This window comes from Canis lupus, chromosome 5 (genome assembly GCF_003254725.2).
Source record: "Canis lupus dingo isolate Sandy chromosome 5, ASM325472v2, whole genome shotgun sequence".
NCBI lineage: Eukaryota > Metazoa > Chordata > Mammalia > Carnivora > Canidae > Canis > Canis lupus.
This window is the reverse complement of record NC_064247.1, coordinates 65,542,349-65,561,604: the sequence shown is the minus strand read 5'-3', so window position 1 is coordinate 65,561,604 and position 19,256 is coordinate 65,542,349. Positions and strand designations below refer to the sequence as shown.

The following is a 19,256-nucleotide window of genomic DNA, read 5'->3' as shown; positions in this document are numbered from 1 at the left end:
CACATGGAACCCATGATCATGGCTCTTACCAATGCTGCCACACACAGGCACATGGAAAGCCCCTCTTCAGACATCACTGCTCTTTGTTGCATTCCCCAACCCAGATAAGTTAAAAATTATTTTAGCCCAGAAGCTCTCAGAGTGGAGTGCCCTGGCCAGAAGTACCAGCATCGCCTGCAAATTTGCAGAAATGCAGATTCTTAGACCCTGCCCCAGGCCTAATGAGTCAGAAACCAGAGGGTGAGGCCCAGCAACCAGACTTTTAACAAGTCCTCCAGAGGATTCTGTATCAGGCTAAAGTGTGAGAATCCGGTGTTAGGACTGGCCAGATCATTTGCAGGTCTCAGTGTAAAATAAAAATGAAGAGCCTATTACTCAATGACTATTAAGAATTTCAAGACACTGGGACACCTGGGTGGCTCAGCGGTTGGGCACCTGCCTTTGGCTCAGGTCATGATCCTGGGATCCAGGACTGAGTCCCCAGTCAGGTTCCCTATGAGGAACCTGCTTCTCCCTCTGCCTATGTCTTGGCCTCTCTCAGTCTCTGTCTCTCATGAATAAATAAATAAATAAATCTAAAAAAAGAAAAAAGAATTTCAAGACACTGACAGCATCCACAAAGTTGGCTCTGGTTTTAGGGGATGAGCAGCATTTTCTATGCGTATTCAGAAAGGTTCCTCCCACAAAAGGTCCACTCCTTACTGTTCCCAGAAAGAAAGATGTTCTGCTATTGGTACCAACCTTGTACTCTCATGGAAGCCACCAAAAAGGATTAACTGTTTCTTCCAGGCTACCATCCGATGTCCACTCCGACCTGAAGGGCCTCCTGTTGATCTAAATGAAAAAACAAAACAAAACCCACTTTTTTCACCAATTTGTTTCATAAGCATTAAGTATGTTTAATTTGACCACAAGTAACCAAGACTGTTCTGAGTCTAGCTAGCTGCTGTAAACATGGGGAATAAAAGAGGAGACAGTCTCCAAGACCTTGGAGTAAAAATCTCTGAGAGCAGGCAGGGACTCAAGATACAGAAATTGGACTCCATTAAAACAGAAAATCTCAGCTTTTCAAAATAAACTATTAGAGAATAAAACCGCAAGAGATCAAAGGGAGAGAAGATTTCTGCAAACACACATCTGACCAATGACCTGCACCCAGAATAAAGAACTGTTGTGCCTTATGAGTAAAATAAATCCAATAAAATTCTAGGCAAAAGATGTGAGCAGAAGGCTGAAATAAAAACAGGAAAGAAAAGACAAACAAATGACCAACAAAGAAAAAGATGGTCAACACCCTCAACTGTCAGTAGTTCAGTCAAGCTGAACGCATACTGTGCTCCCTACTGTATACCACTAGTGGCCAAAACCAAATGACAGGATCAAGTCATCACAAAGCCATGAGCCAGGAGCTGGCTCGCTCACACAGCACTGGGGCAGGTGTAAGATGGCATGGCCACCACCACAACCACTCCTTACACTGTGAAATGCACTTGGCACACAACCTGGCAATGGGATGGCAGATACTTATTACTCACATATGAAAACACAAGTGCATACAAAGACCCACATACACACATTTAGAGCAGCTTTATTCACAACTGTCAAAAACCAGAAGCAGACAAGAGCTGCTTCGACGAGTATATGAATAAAGTGTGTGTGGTACAGTCACAACAGAATACTTGTCAACAACGAAAGGGGAAGGTCTCCTGATATATACAACATGGACAGGTCACACTCCAAGAAGCAGGCATCAGAAAAGCATGTACTGTAGGATTCCACTTATAGGAAAAAAGGCAAAAATCAATCTCTGATGATGATGGCAGCTGCCTAGGGCCAAAGATGACACAGGGACTAGACAACAAGGGGGCAGGAGAGAATTTCCTGGAGGGACAGACACCTTGTCTTTCTCAAGTACGGTGGTGGTTCAACAGGTCTGTGGGTCAGCTGAAACTCCTAACTGTCCAACTAAAAGGCAGTCATTTAAGTGAATGTGATTTTCTCTCATTAACATGTATATAAAAATACACGGCAATAAATACCCAAGAAAAGGGACTTCTGAGTTCTGGTTTGGCATCCAAGGGACTTGGAGTCACCACACTGTCCCAACAAGTAAAAAAGCTGAACAGACTGAGAATTCAACAAGTCTTCTTGGATCATACCCAGGTCAAACTGCTGGCCCCTGATTACAGACAGGAGAATACAGGAAGCCCACCTCCAGAAGCAGGGGCCTACGCACAGCCAACTCAGAGAGGAATACGGGGGGATCCAGTCACAGGGCCCCCACGATACTGTGAAATTTACCCCGGAGGCTCAAATGCATTCCCACAGTAAGCAGCTTCTGGCAGGGGTGGGAAGAAGGCACCATTCTGAAAAGCCCCTGAGCATCCTGTTCTTAACAAAGCCTGTCCTCTAACCAGAGCCAAGCTGACCTGGAGGAAGAGAAATGCCCAACTTCAGCTCCCTCTAGGCACACTGGCTCACATAGCAGGGGAAAGAAACCGAGAGGCACCTGTGAGGTTTGCAGTGGGAGCTGAGCCCTCCTCAACAGGGAGACCGGAGACCACACCACCATACTCCTGCAGGCTTAGGTACAGCACTTCCTCGTAACTGCTCCCTCATGTCCTGCTAGTGAGAGGCCACTTATGAGGTGCATCAAGAGGCAAAAACACAGTCTGAGGGTTCAGAGCAAGCACCAGAACCAGACAAGCAGGGGTTGTCTGAATTACCAGAATTACCAGACCAGGAATTTAAAACAACTGTGATGAATACTCGAAGGGCTGAGACGACATGCAAGGACAGATGCACAATGAAAGCAGTGAGACTGAAATTCTAAGAACCAGAAAGAAATATGAGAGATCAAATCGCTAACAGAAAATTAGACTACCCAGAATGGCCCCAATGGGCTCGTGAGCAAGATGGAGCTACGAACCCCAGAACCAGAGGACACAGTAACGAAGAACTCAAAAACCCAAAACCAAGGAGAACCAAGAATGGAAGAAAAACTCAGGACAGAATATACAAGGGGACAATGATGCTAAAGGTGTAAAAGAAACATAATGGGCTTGCCGGAAGAAGACAGAAAGGAACAGAAGGAAAATCTGACACGAGAATTTCCCCAAACTCAACTTTGACCTCAAACCACACAGATGGAGGATGGTCAGGGGACTAAGCGGGATATATGTCAAGAAACGATCCCGAGGCCTGTCATTTTCAAATTACAGAAAACCAAAGGTAAAGGAAAAATTCGCAAAGAAGCCATGGGAAAAATACCACCTTACCTACAGAGAAACAAAGATGAGAAGCAAATCCAACTGTTGCCAGAGACCATGCCAGCAAGGAGAGAGTGGAATGAAGCACGAGGTGTTGGGAGAAAAACATCACCAACACACAACTGTGTGCTCCGCAGGAGTACCAGTCAACAGTGAAGGAGACATAAGACCTTCTCCAACAAACCAAAATTAATGGAGTTGGTTGCCAGTAGACCTGCCTCACAAGAAATGTTTAACAGTCTTTTAAAGAGAGAAGGAAAAAATATATATATACACACACACATATATGGGTCAGAAACTTGAATCTACACAGAGAAAGGAAGAGAACTGTAGAAGGAATAAATGAAGGTAGAATAAAAACATTTTTACTTTTTCTTAATGGATCTAACAAATAATTTATCTGCAACAACAGTAGCAGCAATGTGTCTGCTGTGTGTGCTTCTATACACACGTTCTTCAGCACGTTCCTGTGTCAGTGAAATGAAAGACAGCAATGATGCAAGGGACAAGTCTGCTATTTCAGCGTATCCGCATGACTCATGAAGTGGTACAGTGTCATCTGAAGGTGGACTTGGATTAGTTGTGAATGCACAATGCCAACACTGGGGCAGCGACCAAAAATAGCAAAAACACAGGCATAACGGATATGCTAATGGAGAAAACCAGAATCCTACAACGTGCTCAATTAAAACCACACACACACACACACACACACACACACACACACACACAAAGTCAAAGACAAATAGAAACAAAGAACAAGGGCAATGAACAGAAACAGTAACAAACACGGCAGATGTTACCCAGGAAATCAATAATCACTCTGAATGTTAATGGCCTAAATGAATCATTTTATACAAAAGAGCTCCTCAGAGTAGATAAGAACAGAAGACCTAGCTACATGTTGTGTACAAGTAACCCACTTCAAACATAAAGACACAGGCTAATTAAAAGTACACACATGGAGAAAATATACCATGCTGACAACTAATCAAAGAAAAGTAAGAGTAACTACATTTCAGACAGAACAGACTTCAAAGCAAGGAAAGTTACCAGGAATTTAAACGGGCATTACCGAATCCTTAGGACACCTGGATGGCTCAGTGGTTGAGCGACTGCCTTTGGCTCAGGGCATGATCTCAGGGGTCCCAGGATCAAATCCCATGTCAGGCTCCCTCTGAGGAGTCTGCTTCACCCCTGCCTATTTCTCTGACCCTCTGTTTTTCATGAATAAATAAATAAAATCTTAAAATAAATGAGTGAATGAATAAATGCATAAAATAATCAGGCATTACCTACATATAAAGGGATCAACTCTCCAAAAAAGACATACTCAACATGTACATACCCAACAACAGAATGTCAAACTATATAAGGCAAAAACTAACAGAACCACAAGGAAAGACAGACATATCTGCCATCACAGTTGGAAAATTCAATAACCCCGTCTCAAAAATGGACAGACACATCAACAGAAATCAACAAGAACAGAGCTGAACTCAACAACACCATTAATCAATGGGATGTAACTGACACCTACAGACCACTTCATCCCACAATGGGCAGAATACACATCCTTCTGAAGCTCACCTAGAACATTCACCATGACAGACCACGTTCTGGGACACCACAAAACACACCATAACGAATTGAAAAGAACAGAAATCACACAATGTTTGCTTTTAGACCACAGGAGAAGTAAACGAGAAGCCAGTAACAGAAAGACAGCTGGGAAATCCCCAAATACACAGAGATTAAACAACACCCTTATAAATAACAGGTGGGTCAAAGAAGAAATAGGAGAAATTAAAAAATATTTTGAAATAAATGAAAATGAAAACATAATTTATCAAAATTTGTGGAATGCAGTGAAAGCAAGTACTTAGAAGGAAATTTGTAGGACCGAATGAACATATTAGAAAAAAGATCTATAGTCAATAATTTTCCACCTTAGGAAACTGGAAAAACAAGAGAAAACTAAACCCCCAAAAGCAAAAGAAAAGAAATAATGAGAGCAGAAATTAATATTTTTGAAAATAGAGAACATCAACAAACCAAAAGCTGATTCTTTGAAAAGATTGATAGAACCAACAGGCTTCTAGCCAAGCTAAGAAAAAAAAAGGGGGGGGGGACATAAATTACTAATAGAGAAATGAAAGAAGGGGCATCACTATAGATGCCATGGAAATTAAAAAGATAAAAAAAGCAACACTATAAACAACTCTATGCCCACAAATCTGATAACCTGGAGAAAGTGGATCAATTCCCTAAAAGACAGAATTTGCCAAAATCCACACAAGAAATAGACAATTTGAATAGGCTTACATCTATTAAAGATGTTGAATCAATAATTGATAATCTTCCAAAACAGAAAGCACCAGGCCCAGAGGGGTTCCACTAGTGAATTCTACCAAACATTTAAGGAAAAATTTATACCATTCCTCTATAATGTCTTTCAGAGCATAGCTTCTACTGTCTATCCAGCACTACCCTAATACCAAAACAAGATAAAGACATTACAAAAGACTACAGACCAGTATCTCTCAGAAACATAGATTCAAAAATTAATATTAACAAATCAAATCCCCAAAAAAGTATAAGAATTACACACTATGACCAAGTGGGATTTGTCCTAGGCATGCAAGGCTGGTTCCATTCTAAAATCAATTAATATAACCCATCCCATCAACAGACTAAGAAAGAAAAGTCATATGATCATACCAATAGATGCAGAAAAAGCATTTGTCAAAATCTAACACTCATTCATGATAAACTCTATCAATAAACTAGGAATAGAGGGGGAACTTTCTGAATTTCATGAATATCTACAAAAACCTATGGCTAATATCATACTCAATAATGAGAAACTGAAAGCCTTCCCGCTAAGATCACGTACAGAGCAGGGATGTCCCCTCTTGCCACTCCTTTCAACATTGTCTTAGAAGTCCTTGCTAATGCAATAAGGGAGAAAAAGGAAATAAAAGGTAAATAAAAGGCATAAATATTGGGAAGGAAGATATAAAACTCTGTTTGCAAATGACATGATCTATGTATAAAATCTGAAAGAACAGAAAAAAAATTCCAGGAACTAATAAGTGATTATAGCAAGGTTGTAGGCTGCAAGACTAATATACAAAAGTCAACTGCTTTCCTACAGAACAATGAACAAGTTAAATTTGAAATTAAAAACAATACCATTTATATTAACATTCCCAACATGAAATAGTATAAATCTAACAATATGTACAAGATGTATTTGGGGAAAACTACAAAAGTATGATGAACAAAATCAAAGAACTCAATAAATGGAGGGACATTCCGTGTTCTTGGATAGGAAGACTGGGTATCACCAAAATGTCAGTTCTTCCCAACATGATCTATGGAATCAACGCAATCTCAATCACAATCCCAGCAAACTGTTTTATGGATATAGACAAATGGATTCTAATATTTATATAGAGAGGTAAAAGACCCCAAATAACACAATACTGGAGAAGAACAAAGTTGGAAGACGGACGCCTACCTGACTTCAAGACTTTCTATAAAACTAATAATCAGGCAGCCGGGTGGCTCAGTGGTTTAGCACCTTCGGTCCAGGGCCTGATCCTGGAGACCCGGGATCGAGTCCTATGTCAGGCTCCCTGCATGAAGCCTGCTTCTCCCTCTGCCTGTGTCTCTGCCTCTCTCTCTGTGTCTCCCATGAATAAATAAATGAAATCTTTAAAAAACGAAAAAACAAAAAAACTAAGTAATCAAGACAATGTGGTGTCTTGAAAATAGAGAACATCAACAAACAAAAACCACATTGTTGGCGAAAGAACAAACTGATCAATGGAATAAAACAGAAAGCCCAGGATTAGAGACCCATGAATACAGTCAGCTGGTCTTTTTTTTTTTAATAATAAATTTATTTTTTATTGGTGTTCAATTTGCCAACATACAGAATAACACCCAGTGCTCATCCCGTCAAGTGCTCCCCTCAGTGCCCGTCAGCCATTCACCCCCTGCCCTCTTCCCCTTCCACCACCCCTAGTTCGTTTCCCAGAGTTAGGAGTCTTTATGTTCTGTCTCCCTTTCTGATATTTCCCACACATTTCTTCTCCCTCCCTTCTATTCCCTTTCACTATTATTTATATTCCCCAAATGAATGAGAACATATACTGTTTGTCCTTCTCCGATTGACTTACTTCACTCAGCATAATACCCTCCAGTTCCATCCACGTTGAAGCAAATGGTGGGTATTTGTCATTTCTAATGGCTGAGTAATATTCCATTGTATACATAAACCACATCTTCTTTATCCATTCATCTTTTGATGGACACCGAGGCTCCTTCCACAGTTTGGCTATTGTGGACATTGCTGCTATAAACATCGGGGTGCAGGTGTCCCGGCGGTTCATTGCATCTGAATCTTTGGGGTAAATCCCCAACAGTGCAATTGCTGGGTCGTAGGGCAGGTCTATTTTCAACTGTTTGAGGAACCTCCACACAGTTTTCCAGAGTGGCTGCACCAGTTCACATTCCCACCAACAGTGTAAGACGGTTCCCTTTTCTCTGCATCCTCTCCAACATTTGTGGTTTCCTGCCTTGTTAATGTTCCCCATTCTCACTGGTGTGAGGTGGTATCTCATTGTGGTTTTGATTTGTATTTCCCTGATGGCAAGTGATGCAGAGCATTTTCTCGTGTGCATGTTGGCCATGTCTATGTCTTTCTCTGTGAGATTTCTCTTCATTTCTTTTGCCCATTTCATGATTGGATTGTTTGTTTCTTTGGTGTTGAGTTTAATAAGTTCTTTATAGATCTTGGAAACTAGCCCTTTATCTGATACGTCATTTGCAAATATCTTCTCCCATTCTGTAGGTTGTCTTTGAGTTTTGTTGACTGTATCCTTTGCTGTGCAAAAGCTTCTTATCTTGATGAAGTCCCAATAGTTCATTTTTGCTTTTGTTTCTTTTGCCTTCGTGGATGTATCTTGCAAGAAGTTACTGTGGCCAACTTCAAAAAGGGTGTTGCCTGTGTTCTCCTCTAGGATTTTGATGGAATCTTGTCTCACATTTAGATCTTTCATCCATTTTGAGTTTATCTTTGTGTATGGTGAAAGAGAGTGGTCTAGTTTCATTCTTCTGCATGTGGATGTCCAATTTTCTCAGCACCATTTATTGAAGAGACTGTCTTTCTTCCAGTGGATAGTCTTTCCTCCTTTATCTAATATTAGTTGACCATAAAGTTCAGGGTCCACTTCTGTGTTCTCTATTCTGTTCCATTGATCTATGGGTCTGTTTTTGTGCCAGTACCACACTGTCTTGATGACCACAGCTTTGTAGTACAACCTGAAATCTGGCATTGTGATGCCCCCAGATATGGTTTTCTTTTTTAAAATTCCCCTGGCTATTCGGGCTCTTTTCTGATTCCACACAAATCTTAAAATAATTTGTTCTAACTCTCTGAAGAAAGTCCATGGTATTTTGATAGGGATTGCATTAAACATGTAAATTGCCCAGGGTAACATTGACATTTTCACAATATTAATTCTGCCAATCCATGAGCATGGGATATTTTTCCATCTCTGTGTCTTCCTCAATTTCTTTCAGAAGTGTTCTATAGTTTTTAGGGTATAGATCCTTTACCTCTTTGGTTAGGTTTATTCCTAGGTATCTTATGCTTTTGGGTGCAATTGTAAATGGGATTGACTCCTTAATTTCTCTTTCTTCAGTCTCATTGTTAGTGTATAGAAATGCCACTGATTTCTGGGCATTGATTTTGTATCCTGCCACACTGCCAAATTGCTGTATGAGTTCTAGCAATCTTGGGGTGGAGGCTTTTGGGTTTTCCACGTAGAGTATCATGTCATCGGCGAAGAGGGAGAGTTTGACTTTTCCTTGCCAATTTGAATGCCGTTAATGTCTTTTTGTTATCTGATTGCTGAGTCTAGGACTTCCAGTACTATGTTGAATAGCAGTGGTGAGAGTGGACATCCCTGTCTTGTTCCTGATCTTAGGGGAAAGGCTCCCAGTGCTTCCCCATTGAGAATGATATTTGCTGTGGGCTTTTCGTAGATGGCTTTTAAGATGTTGAGGAATGTTCCCTCTATCCCTATACTCTGAAGAGTTTTTTTTTTTTTTTTTTTTTTATGATAGTCAGAGAGAGACAGAGAGAGAGAGAGACTGAGAGGCAGAGACATAGGCAGAGGGAGAAGCAGGCTCCATGCACCGGGAGCCCGACGTGGGACTCGATCCCGGGTCTCCAGGATCGCGCCCTGGGCCAAAGGCAGGTGCTAAACCACTGCGCCACCCAGGGATCCCCACTCTGAAGAGTTTTGATCAGGAATGGATGCTGTATTTTGTCAAAAGCTTTCTCTGCATCTAATGAGAGGATCATATGGTTCTTGGTTTTTCTCTTGCTGATATGATGAATCACATTGATTGTTTTATGAGTGTTGAACCAGCCTTGTGTCCCGGGGATAAATCCTACTTGGTCATGGTGAATAATTTTCTTAATGTACTGTTGGATCCTATTGGCTAGTATCTTGTTGAGAATTTTTGCATCCATGTTCATCAGGGATATTGGTCTGTAATTCTCCTTTTTGGTGGGGTCTTTGTCTGGTTTTGGAATAAAGGTGATGCTGGCCTCATAGAACGAATTTGGAAGTACTCCATCTCTTTCTATCTTTCCAAACAGCTTTAGTAGAATAGGTATGGTTTCTTCTTTAAACGTTTGATAGAATTCCCCTGGGAAGCCATCTGGCCCTGGACTTTTGTGTCTTGGGAGGTTTTTGATGACTGCTTCAATTTCCTCCCTGGTTATTGGCCTGCTCAGGTTTTCTATTTCTTCCTGTTCCAGTTTTGGTAGTTTGTGGCTTTCCAGGAATGAGTCCATTTCTTCTATATTGCCTAATTTATTGGCGTATAGCTGTTCATAATATGTTTTTAAAATCATTTGTATTTCCTTGGTGTTGGTAGTGATCTCTCCTTTCTCATTCATGATTTTATTGATTTGAGTCTTCTCTCTCTTCTTTTTAATAAGGGTGGCTAATGGTTTATCTATCTTATTAATTCTTTCAAAGAACCAGCTCCTGGTTTTGTTGATCTGTTCCACAGTTCTTCTGGTCTCGATTTCCCTGAGTTCTGCTCGAATCTTTATTAACTCTCTTCTTCTGCTGGGTGTAGGATCTATTTGCTGTTTTTTCTCTAGCTCCTTTTTGTGTAAGGTTAGCTTTTGTATTGGAGTTCTTTCCAGTTTTTGAATGGATGCTTGTATTGCGATGTATTTCCCCCTTAGGACTGCTTTTGCTGCATCCCAAAGATTTTGAACGGTTGTATCTTCATTCTCATTAGTTTCCCTGAATCTTTTTAATTCTTCCTTAATTTCCTGGTTGACGCTTTCATCTTTTAGCAGGATGGTCCTTAACTTCCACGTGTTTGAAGTCCTTCCAAACTTCTTGTTGAGATTTAGTTCTAATTTTAAGGCATTATGGTCTGAGAATATGCAGGGGACGATCCCAATCTTTTGGTATCGGTTCAGACCCGATTTGTGACCCAGTATGTGGTCTATTCTGGAGAAAGTTCCATGTGCACTTGAGAAGAATGTGTATTCAGTTGAGTTTGGATGTAAAGTTCTGTAGATATCTGTGAAATCCATCTGGTCCAGTGTATCATTTAAAGCTCTTGTTTCTTTGGAGATGTTGTGTTTAGAAGACCTATTGAGTATAGAAAGCGCTAGATTAAAGTCACCAAGTATAAGTGTATCATTATCTAAGTATTTCTTCACTTTGGTTATTAATTGATGGATATATTTGGCAGCTCCCACATTCGGGGCATATATATTGAGGATTGTTAAGTCCTCTTGTTGGATAGATCCTTTAAGTATGAGATAGTGTCCCTCTTCATCTCTCACTACAGTCTTTGGGGTAAATTTTAGTTTATCTAAGGATGGCTACCCCTGCTTTCTTTTGAGGACCATTTGAATGGTAAATGGTTCTCCAACCTCTTATTTTCAGGCTGTAGGTGTCCTTCTGTCTAAAATGAGTCTCTTGTAGACAGCAAATAGATGGGTCCTGCTTTTTTATCCAGTCTGAAACCCTGCACCTTTTGATGGGGTCATTAAGCCCATTCATGTTCAGAGTTACTATTGAAAGGTATGAGTTTAGTGTCATCATGATATCTATTCAGTCCTTGTTTTTGTGGATTGTTCCACTGGACTTCTTCTTAAAGGGGAATTTTAAGAGTCTCCCTTAAAATTTCTTGCAGAGCTGGTTTGGAGATCACATATTCCTTCAGTTCCTGCCTGTATTGGAAGCTCTTTATCTCTCCTTCCATTCTGAATGAGAGCCTTGCTGGATAAAGTATTCTTGGTTGCATGTTCTTCTCCTTTAGGACCCTGAATATATCCTTCCAGCCCTTTCTGGCCTGCCAAGTCTCTGTGGAGAGGTCTGCTGTTACCCTAATACTCCTCCCCATAAAAGTCAGGGATTTCTTGTCTCTTGCTGCTTTAAGGATCTTCTCTTAATCTTTGGAATTTGCAAGCTTAACTATTAAATGTTGAGGTGTTGAACGGTTTTTATTGATTTTAGGGGGGGATCTATTTCCTGGATCTGAATGCCTGTTTCCCTTCCCAGATTAGCAAAGATTTCAGCTATGATTTGTTCAAATACATATTCTGGCCTTCTGTCCCTTTCGGCGCCCTCGGGAACCCCAATTAAACGTTAAGTTTTTCTTCCTCAGGCTGTCGTTTATTTCCCTTAATCTATCTTCATGGTCTTCTAATTGTTTGTCTCTTTTTTCCTCAGTTTCCCTCTTTGCCATCAACTTCTATGTCACTCACTCGTTCTTCCACCTCGTTAACCCTCGTCGTTAGGACTTCTAGTTTGGATTGCATCTCATTCAATTGATTTTTAACTTCTGCCTGATTAGATCTAAATTCTGCAGTCATGAAGTCTCTTGAGTCCTTTATGCTTTTTTCTAGAGCCACCAGTAGCTTTATAATACTGCTTCTGAATTGGCTTTCTGACATTGAATTGTAATCCAGATTTTGTAACTCTGTGGGAGAGAGGACTGTTTCTGATTCTTTCTTTTGAGGTGAGGTTTTCCTTCTAGTCATTTTGCTCAGTGCAGAGTGGCCAAAAACAAGTTGTATTGGGAAAAGGAGAAAAAGAGAGGAGAGAAAGAAGGAAAGAAAAGAGAAAAAGAAAAAAGAAAAAAGGAAGAAAAAAAGAAGAAAAAGAGAAAGAAAAAGAAAGGAAAAAAGGGTGGGGGAAGCAAACAAATCAAAAAGCAAAACAAACAAACAAAACACGGGGGAGTATCTTCCTATTCTGCATACTTTAAGTCCCTTGACGTCCCCTGGAACTTGTCCGTCTAGTTGGTCTTCTGGGGGAGGGGCCTGTGGTGCTGATTTTCAGGTGTTAGCACTTGGGGGAGCTGCTCTGCCCCCTGCCTGGTGCAGGGCTCAGTGGGGGTTGTTTACCCCGTGAGGCCCCAGGAGGAACAACCGCAGTGGCGGGGCCAGCTCTGGAGCCCTGGATTCAGCTCCCGCAGTAACTACAGAGCTCTCAACCTGCAGAGGCCTGGATGCTCCGGGGCGGGGCCGCTGATCTGCTCAGCTCGGGGCAGGAGCATCCTTGCGGTGCTGTGCCCTCCCGGCCTCTGCCTGTCCTGGGGGGAGGCCGGATCCTGGGCTGTGTCCCGGCGCCCAGTGCTCCCGGGCCTGCGCTGTTGGATTCGCGCTCCCGGCCACGCAGCCCCCCTCCGCGGAGCCTCCGCCCAGCCTCCGCCCGAGCCCCTCCGAGCTGCTCCCGGGGCACGCAGCCCGCTCTGTGGAGCCGCCCCCTGAGCCCCTCAGAGCTGCTCCCGGGTCCAGCCGTGCGTGCGCGCGCTGCAGCCCTTTAGGGAGCTCGGCGCACTCTCCCCGGTGCGCAGTTGCTCTGTTAGTGTTCCAGGGAGCCTGAGGGCATCCCCGTCATTCCTGGGGTCCTACTCTAACTCCCTGCGAGTGCCTTTCTGCCCGGGAAGATTGGTGAAGCTCCTGCTTCTCTGGGATGGAGTTTTCCTGTCCTGGGGGCACTCGCCCCGGCCTTAGCCCCGCTCCTCGCGGGGCCCCTCCCCCTTGGATGTCTTTTGTTTCTTTAATTCCCCCCCCCCATCTTCCTACCTTGATAGAAGCGCGAACTCTTCTCACTGTAGCATTCCAGCTGTTCTCTCTTTATTTTTTATTTTTTATTTTTTTTGTTCTCTCTTTAAATCTCAGGCTGAATTCCTAGATTTTCAGGATGATTTGAAGGTTATCTAGGTAATTTGGTGGGGACAGGTGACCTGGGGACCCTACTCTTCAGCCATCTTGCCCCTCCTCCCAGTCAGCTCATCTTTAGCAAAGGAGCAAAGGTAATAAAATGGGGCAAAGATAATCTCTACAACAAATGGTGCTAGAACTGGACATTTACATATCAAAAAATAAATCTACACAGACCTCACATCCTTCACAAAAATGATCACAGACCTAAATGTAAAACAACTGATAAGCTGAACTTTATTAAAATTTAAAACTTCTGCTCTGCAGAAGATAATAATAAAAGAATCAAAAGCCACAAGAGAAAATATTTGCAAAGGCACACCTGAAAAAGAACTAAAATCTACAAATAACTCTTAAAACTCAATAACAAGAAAACCTGGTTTTAAAAGAGCTGACATATCTGGGCACACTTCCTAGATTCTTAAAGATTACAAGCCCCAACTCCTACATGAGAGCCAAACTCTAGATGTCTCTGCTTCCTGCATGCTGTCTTGGTGGCTCTCAAGGCCTAGCTCTCCCACCTACAGAATTCAGTCATCAAGTCCACCTCCCACAAAGACCTCAACAACTCCAGGCTACAAAAGGATGGCTACAACCTGAACCATGCCGTCCAGCACTTATTTACACAATGCATCCTTCCTAATTTATTTTTGTGCATTATACAGAGCTTCCCCAAAACCAGATGCTGAAAAAGTAAATCGACATGGGTACTTGTGTGGTGCAGTGGATTTCAGCTCAGGTCATGATCTCAGGGTCGTGAGATCGAGGCCCATGTCAGACTCCACATTCAGCATGGAATCTGCTTGAGATTCTCTCTCCCTCTCCCTCTGCCCCTCCTGCTTGTGCTCACATGCTCTCTCTAAAATAAATAAGTAATCAATCAATCAATCTTAAAAAAGAAAACTATCAACACACAGAATCTCAAAATGAAAAGTTTGAACAGCCCAATGTCTCGTCCTTGGCAAATTCCAGATTAACAGCTTGTAACACTCATCCTGTAAGGACCCCCAGGGTTTTCTCTATTATAATCTAGAACCAATTCCATTCTTCTCACCTTTCCCCAGATACTTGATCACCTGGTCTCTCTCCCATAATGCCCTCAGTTTATTAATGTCCTACTGATTGTGTCACTCAAAATGACCACCACACTCATCAGTAGAAAATTAATCAAAAGTAATCGATGCCTGTTCTTCGATGCCATATCCTGTCCATCCAAACTTTAAGCATTAGCCTTCGGATAGCCTCACCATGTCTGGTGCCAACCAGGATTACAAATTACTAAAACTCTCCTCTTCTACTAGCAAGGGCAGCTTTTTATAGTCAGCTCTCTTATTCCTGTATTTACATGCAACCTACAAGGGACACTCCTCCCACCTCAATTCCATCCTGTTGGATTTGGTAATTTTGGATGCTGAATTTGTCAACCAATTTATTTGCTCTCCATTCTAGCTTTGTATCACCCACAAATTTAGTAAGCATATTTTTAAGTCTAAATTCATGATAAAAATACCAAAGGAACAAGGCTCAGAAGGAGGGTCTGGGTCCACCATGATACCACCACTGGCAGATTCATGCAGTTGGTGGGTGCTGACTTCAACTGCCAGCCTGCACAGTGCCAGGAGTGCTCTCAGAGCTGGCCATGCTCCACTGTCCCCTCTGTGCCAGCTGCTGAGGAGATGGGTCACACTGCATAGCTGCACATGACACAGGCTGAACAAAAAGAAAACCACTATGCATGGTGGCAACAAGTAAACCCCCTTTTGAGAAATCTTCTGATCTAATACTTTAAAAGTACAACCTGGGGAACAAGTTTTCATTCAATAACTAAACTGGTATGGTGATTCCAATCCTACTTCAAAAAAAGTTACACATAAGAGTTCAAATGCTATATCAACCTAAAGGCCCACTGTCATGGCTGAGGGACACCAGCAGCCAGGATGCTGCAGGTTCAGGACTGCTGCTCGGCTTCCTGTCCAAGAATCCCAGGGGTGCTTGGTCCTCTAGTGAGCCAGGCACAAAAGGCTCAATTCCCTTTTTCTGGCAGCAGCCAAGTATCACTGTTTTGTAACCAAAAAGGGAAATTTTTCTATAAAAAGACCCTATATACTCCTTTAGAAAAACAAAGCCAACCCAAAAAGCCTGTTTATATCTGAATCTCCAACAGGCACTTTTCAATTGCCGTCACTCCTAAATATGGAGTCTTAGAAAATTAACAAGTCCTACTCAGCCAGATCTATATGTGGCACAAAAATACATGTGTAATGTTGTGGGAGTGAGTGCTTTTAAGTGCTTCTGAGCCATGTGCAGACTGGCATTCCAACAGGGCTAGCTGTCACTCAGTATCACCTGGACCCTTCTACTGGCCACAGCACTGACATTTAACAGGAAACATACAAACACCAACTAAGCCCATGGCTTAGGGCACAAACAGTGGTAAGCACTTGGTACACAAATGATTCCCTCAATTATTTTAAAGTTTACACCTTACACTATAGTACCCTACCATACCAGGCAGGCCCAAGACATCTGGTGAGCAAAGGACCCACTTCTCTCATAATCCCTGAGACTCAAGGTCACACAGGTAGAGCCAACAGGGAACTGAGTCTAGCAGCTCATCCTCAGAACAGGAAAGGTCCCTCCTCCAAGAATGGTTACAACATGGCCTGAGCAGGAAACCTGTACAAAAGCATCTCCCTTTTCATTTCAAACAATGTACCTTTGGAATTTGGTCCCACTTTTCCAAAGATCAACAAATTCTGGGCTTAGTAAGTGTAATATACTCAATCACATTGTACAGAATAATCAGTAGCAGTCTCTAGAACCCAGGCAGCCTAACAGACCATATCCTTGTTTTGTTTTTATTTTAACGATTACTATTACTGATAAAACTACTATTTGTGGCATATTTATCTTATGCTAGGCATGCTCCTTTTATGGGCTTTCATTCCTAACAACGACCAGATGGGCAGATACTATCTGTAATCCCATTTTACAGATGAGAACATCAAGACCTAGAAGTCAAGAAACACACTAGGCTGGTCAATGGCAGAGTCAGAACTAAAAGGAGACAGTCTGCCCCGGAACTCATGTGAAACCACTGATTAAGACACTAAACCACCCCAAATGAAGTCACAGGACTGAACACTAAAGAAATGTATGCATCACTAAGCCTGACCACTTACCCTAACGACAGTTTTGAAGTCTCACACCCTCTGTGTGCTGGAGCCCCCTGCTCGCCCAATCACATCGAGAGTGATGGTCAGTCAGCAGGGAAGGAGCAAGGGTCTACACCCACTCCTGCTCCTACTTCCCCAGGGGCTGGGCTCCACACACAGCTGTAAGGGAAGCCCAAGAACACTCAGACCACATCCACTGGCTCACTGCAGAACCCAGAGACCAAGGAACACGTGTGTCCACTTCTATGTGCATTTCAGGTCCCAAAATTCATACACTTTAAAATTACAAGGCATGGTCCTCACAACCAATCAGTCAAGAATTCTGACTCCCTGTGCGATGGTTCTTTCCTAGGGTGCCCATTTTTCTCAGATGCAGCATTTATATACAGGTTTCACTGAGGACCAAATGTTCGTTCCTTTCTCAAAACAAAACTGTTCACACACACACACACACACACACACACACACACTTCTGTGTATTTTTTCATTCAACCATTTGTTATTGCTCATCTACTAAGTACTCTGATGCACATAAAAATGTATTAGTTGTACACAAAAGTTCTTGGCAGCATTTCTTGCAAGATGGAGCAGTGCAAACAGCCCAAACGTCCATCAAGGAATGAATAGATAAACAAAATGTGGCCCATCCATATGATGGAATATTATTTGGCCATAAAAAAGCACTAAATACTGATATAGACTGGACCTTAAAAAATTATGTGAAGTGAAAGTCAGCCACAAAAGAACAAATGCTGCAGGACTGTACTTGTATGAAATACCTAGAAGCGGGGGATCCTTAGACAGAAAGCAGATTAGAGACGACCAGGAGGAAGCAGGGAAGTAGGGAGTGGTAATGGAAATGCTCAATGTGTCGGCAGTGATGGCGGCACAATTCTGTGAAAAGCGTGATTTCCTGGCATGCGAAAATCTGAAAATGTGATCTCTGTAAATAGCCTGGCCTCCCTCTGTCTGGATCTTTGAGTCACAGGTAAAATCTGGGGTGGCCCAGGTTCAGAAATAAATGGAAAAAGGGTGCTCACCTCTCTGTTCCCTTGTCTAGTTGCATGTCTTCCACATGGGCCAGAGGAAGGCAGGGTTGGCCTCCAGGAATGCTGGCTCTTGAGTATGGCAGATCGACCTGAACCAACAGGCCACCCGAACTAGTGGGGTGGGCCCACCACGGTGGAGCAAGGGACGAGAGAGCCTGAGGGCCATTCTCCTCCCATGGGCCCCTGATCTGCTCACTGTCACAGAGAAGTCCCAATGGCACAGGCAGTGCCAGTGGGAAATGGGGTATGGGAAAGAAGGGGAGGCGCCAGGGCGTGCTTCTGCCCCCATGGTGTCCCCCACAGCACCCTCCAGCTCCACAACCTCCCCTGTGTCACACCCTGGCAGTGTGCTGTGGCCTCTTGCTGTCTCCAAATATCTCGCCTGCTATCCTCACTGGTTTGGCTTGTTCTCCACAGGTGTGACCCAGTTCCCTCATGCTTACCTGATTAGACCCTCATGGATACACTGATCTTTGTCCAAGGACAGATCTTTGCAAACACCACATGCTACCTGTCATGGGCTGAATGTTTGTGTCGACTACATCCCCCAATTCCTATGTTGAACCCTAACCCCTGATGCGATGATTTAGTGGTGCGACCTCTGGAAAGTGATGAGGGCTGGATGAGGTCCTAAGGGTGGGGTCCCAAGATGGGATCCTCAATCTTATGAGAAGAGGAAGACAACTCTGTCCACGAGCGGAGCAGTTGTGCAGGCATCCCCCAGTGAAGACAGAGACTGAAGGAAATCTCAAAATATTTGTTAAAGCTGCTCATACACACCCACTGTGAGATAGCCAACCAACGTGGACACCTAAGCTTTGGCCTTCTTAATGTCAGCAACCCTACAATATTTCCTCTTATTTTAAATTGATATTATGTCAAGTCAACATCTGTTGCTAGAAATGAGAATGTGAGTAAGTGAAGATGAGACAAGACCACTAATGTCCACCTGGTGTTAAATGTGCTACAAGAAGCACAGCCAGAGATGGAGCACAGCCCCACAGGGCTGGTGGCTGAGTGCATCAGCATCACCAATGTGCAAAACTGTTTGCCAGCTATGCCAGAGCTGAACATGCACAAACCTCTTGACCCTGTGGCTTTATTCTACTTTGACATACATTCAACAGAAATGCACACATATGCTAACATAAAATGCATCCAGGAATGTTGACAGAACCATCCCCTTGCAATAACCTGAAACTGGTGACTTTTCAACATCTGCAAACCACCAGATACAGTGTCCTATTTCCCTAGGAGAATATCATGTAGCCCCAAAATGAGCAAACTATTATCAGAGGCAACAGAAACAAAGCTCATGAAAACAATGCTCAGTGAAAACAACTGGGAGAAGCAAGAGTCCGTTTAAAGGAGTTCAATATCAAGCTAACCTGCACTTGGGGTAGGTGAGAGGGGGTGACTGCAAGGGGACTCACAGGGGCTTGAAGCATAGTGATACGGTCTTTTCTGGATCTGAGCA

General features: G+C 42.8%; 1 protein-coding gene across 4 annotated transcripts in view; it reads right to left on the bottom strand.

Annotated features, from left to right (window-relative positions):
- The window catches only part of KLHDC4 (kelch domain containing 4), a 57,436-nt gene that overhangs the window by 13,962 nt on the left and 24,218 nt on the right, over positions 1-19,256 (bottom strand). For all 4 annotated transcript variants that reach the window (XM_025427062.3, XM_025427060.3, XM_025427061.3 and 1 more), the window contains one exon: positions 742-834. In XM_025427062.3, coding sequence (XP_025282847.1) covers positions 742-834 — 93 coding nt within the window. The remainder of the gene's footprint in view (positions 1-741; positions 835-19,256) is intronic.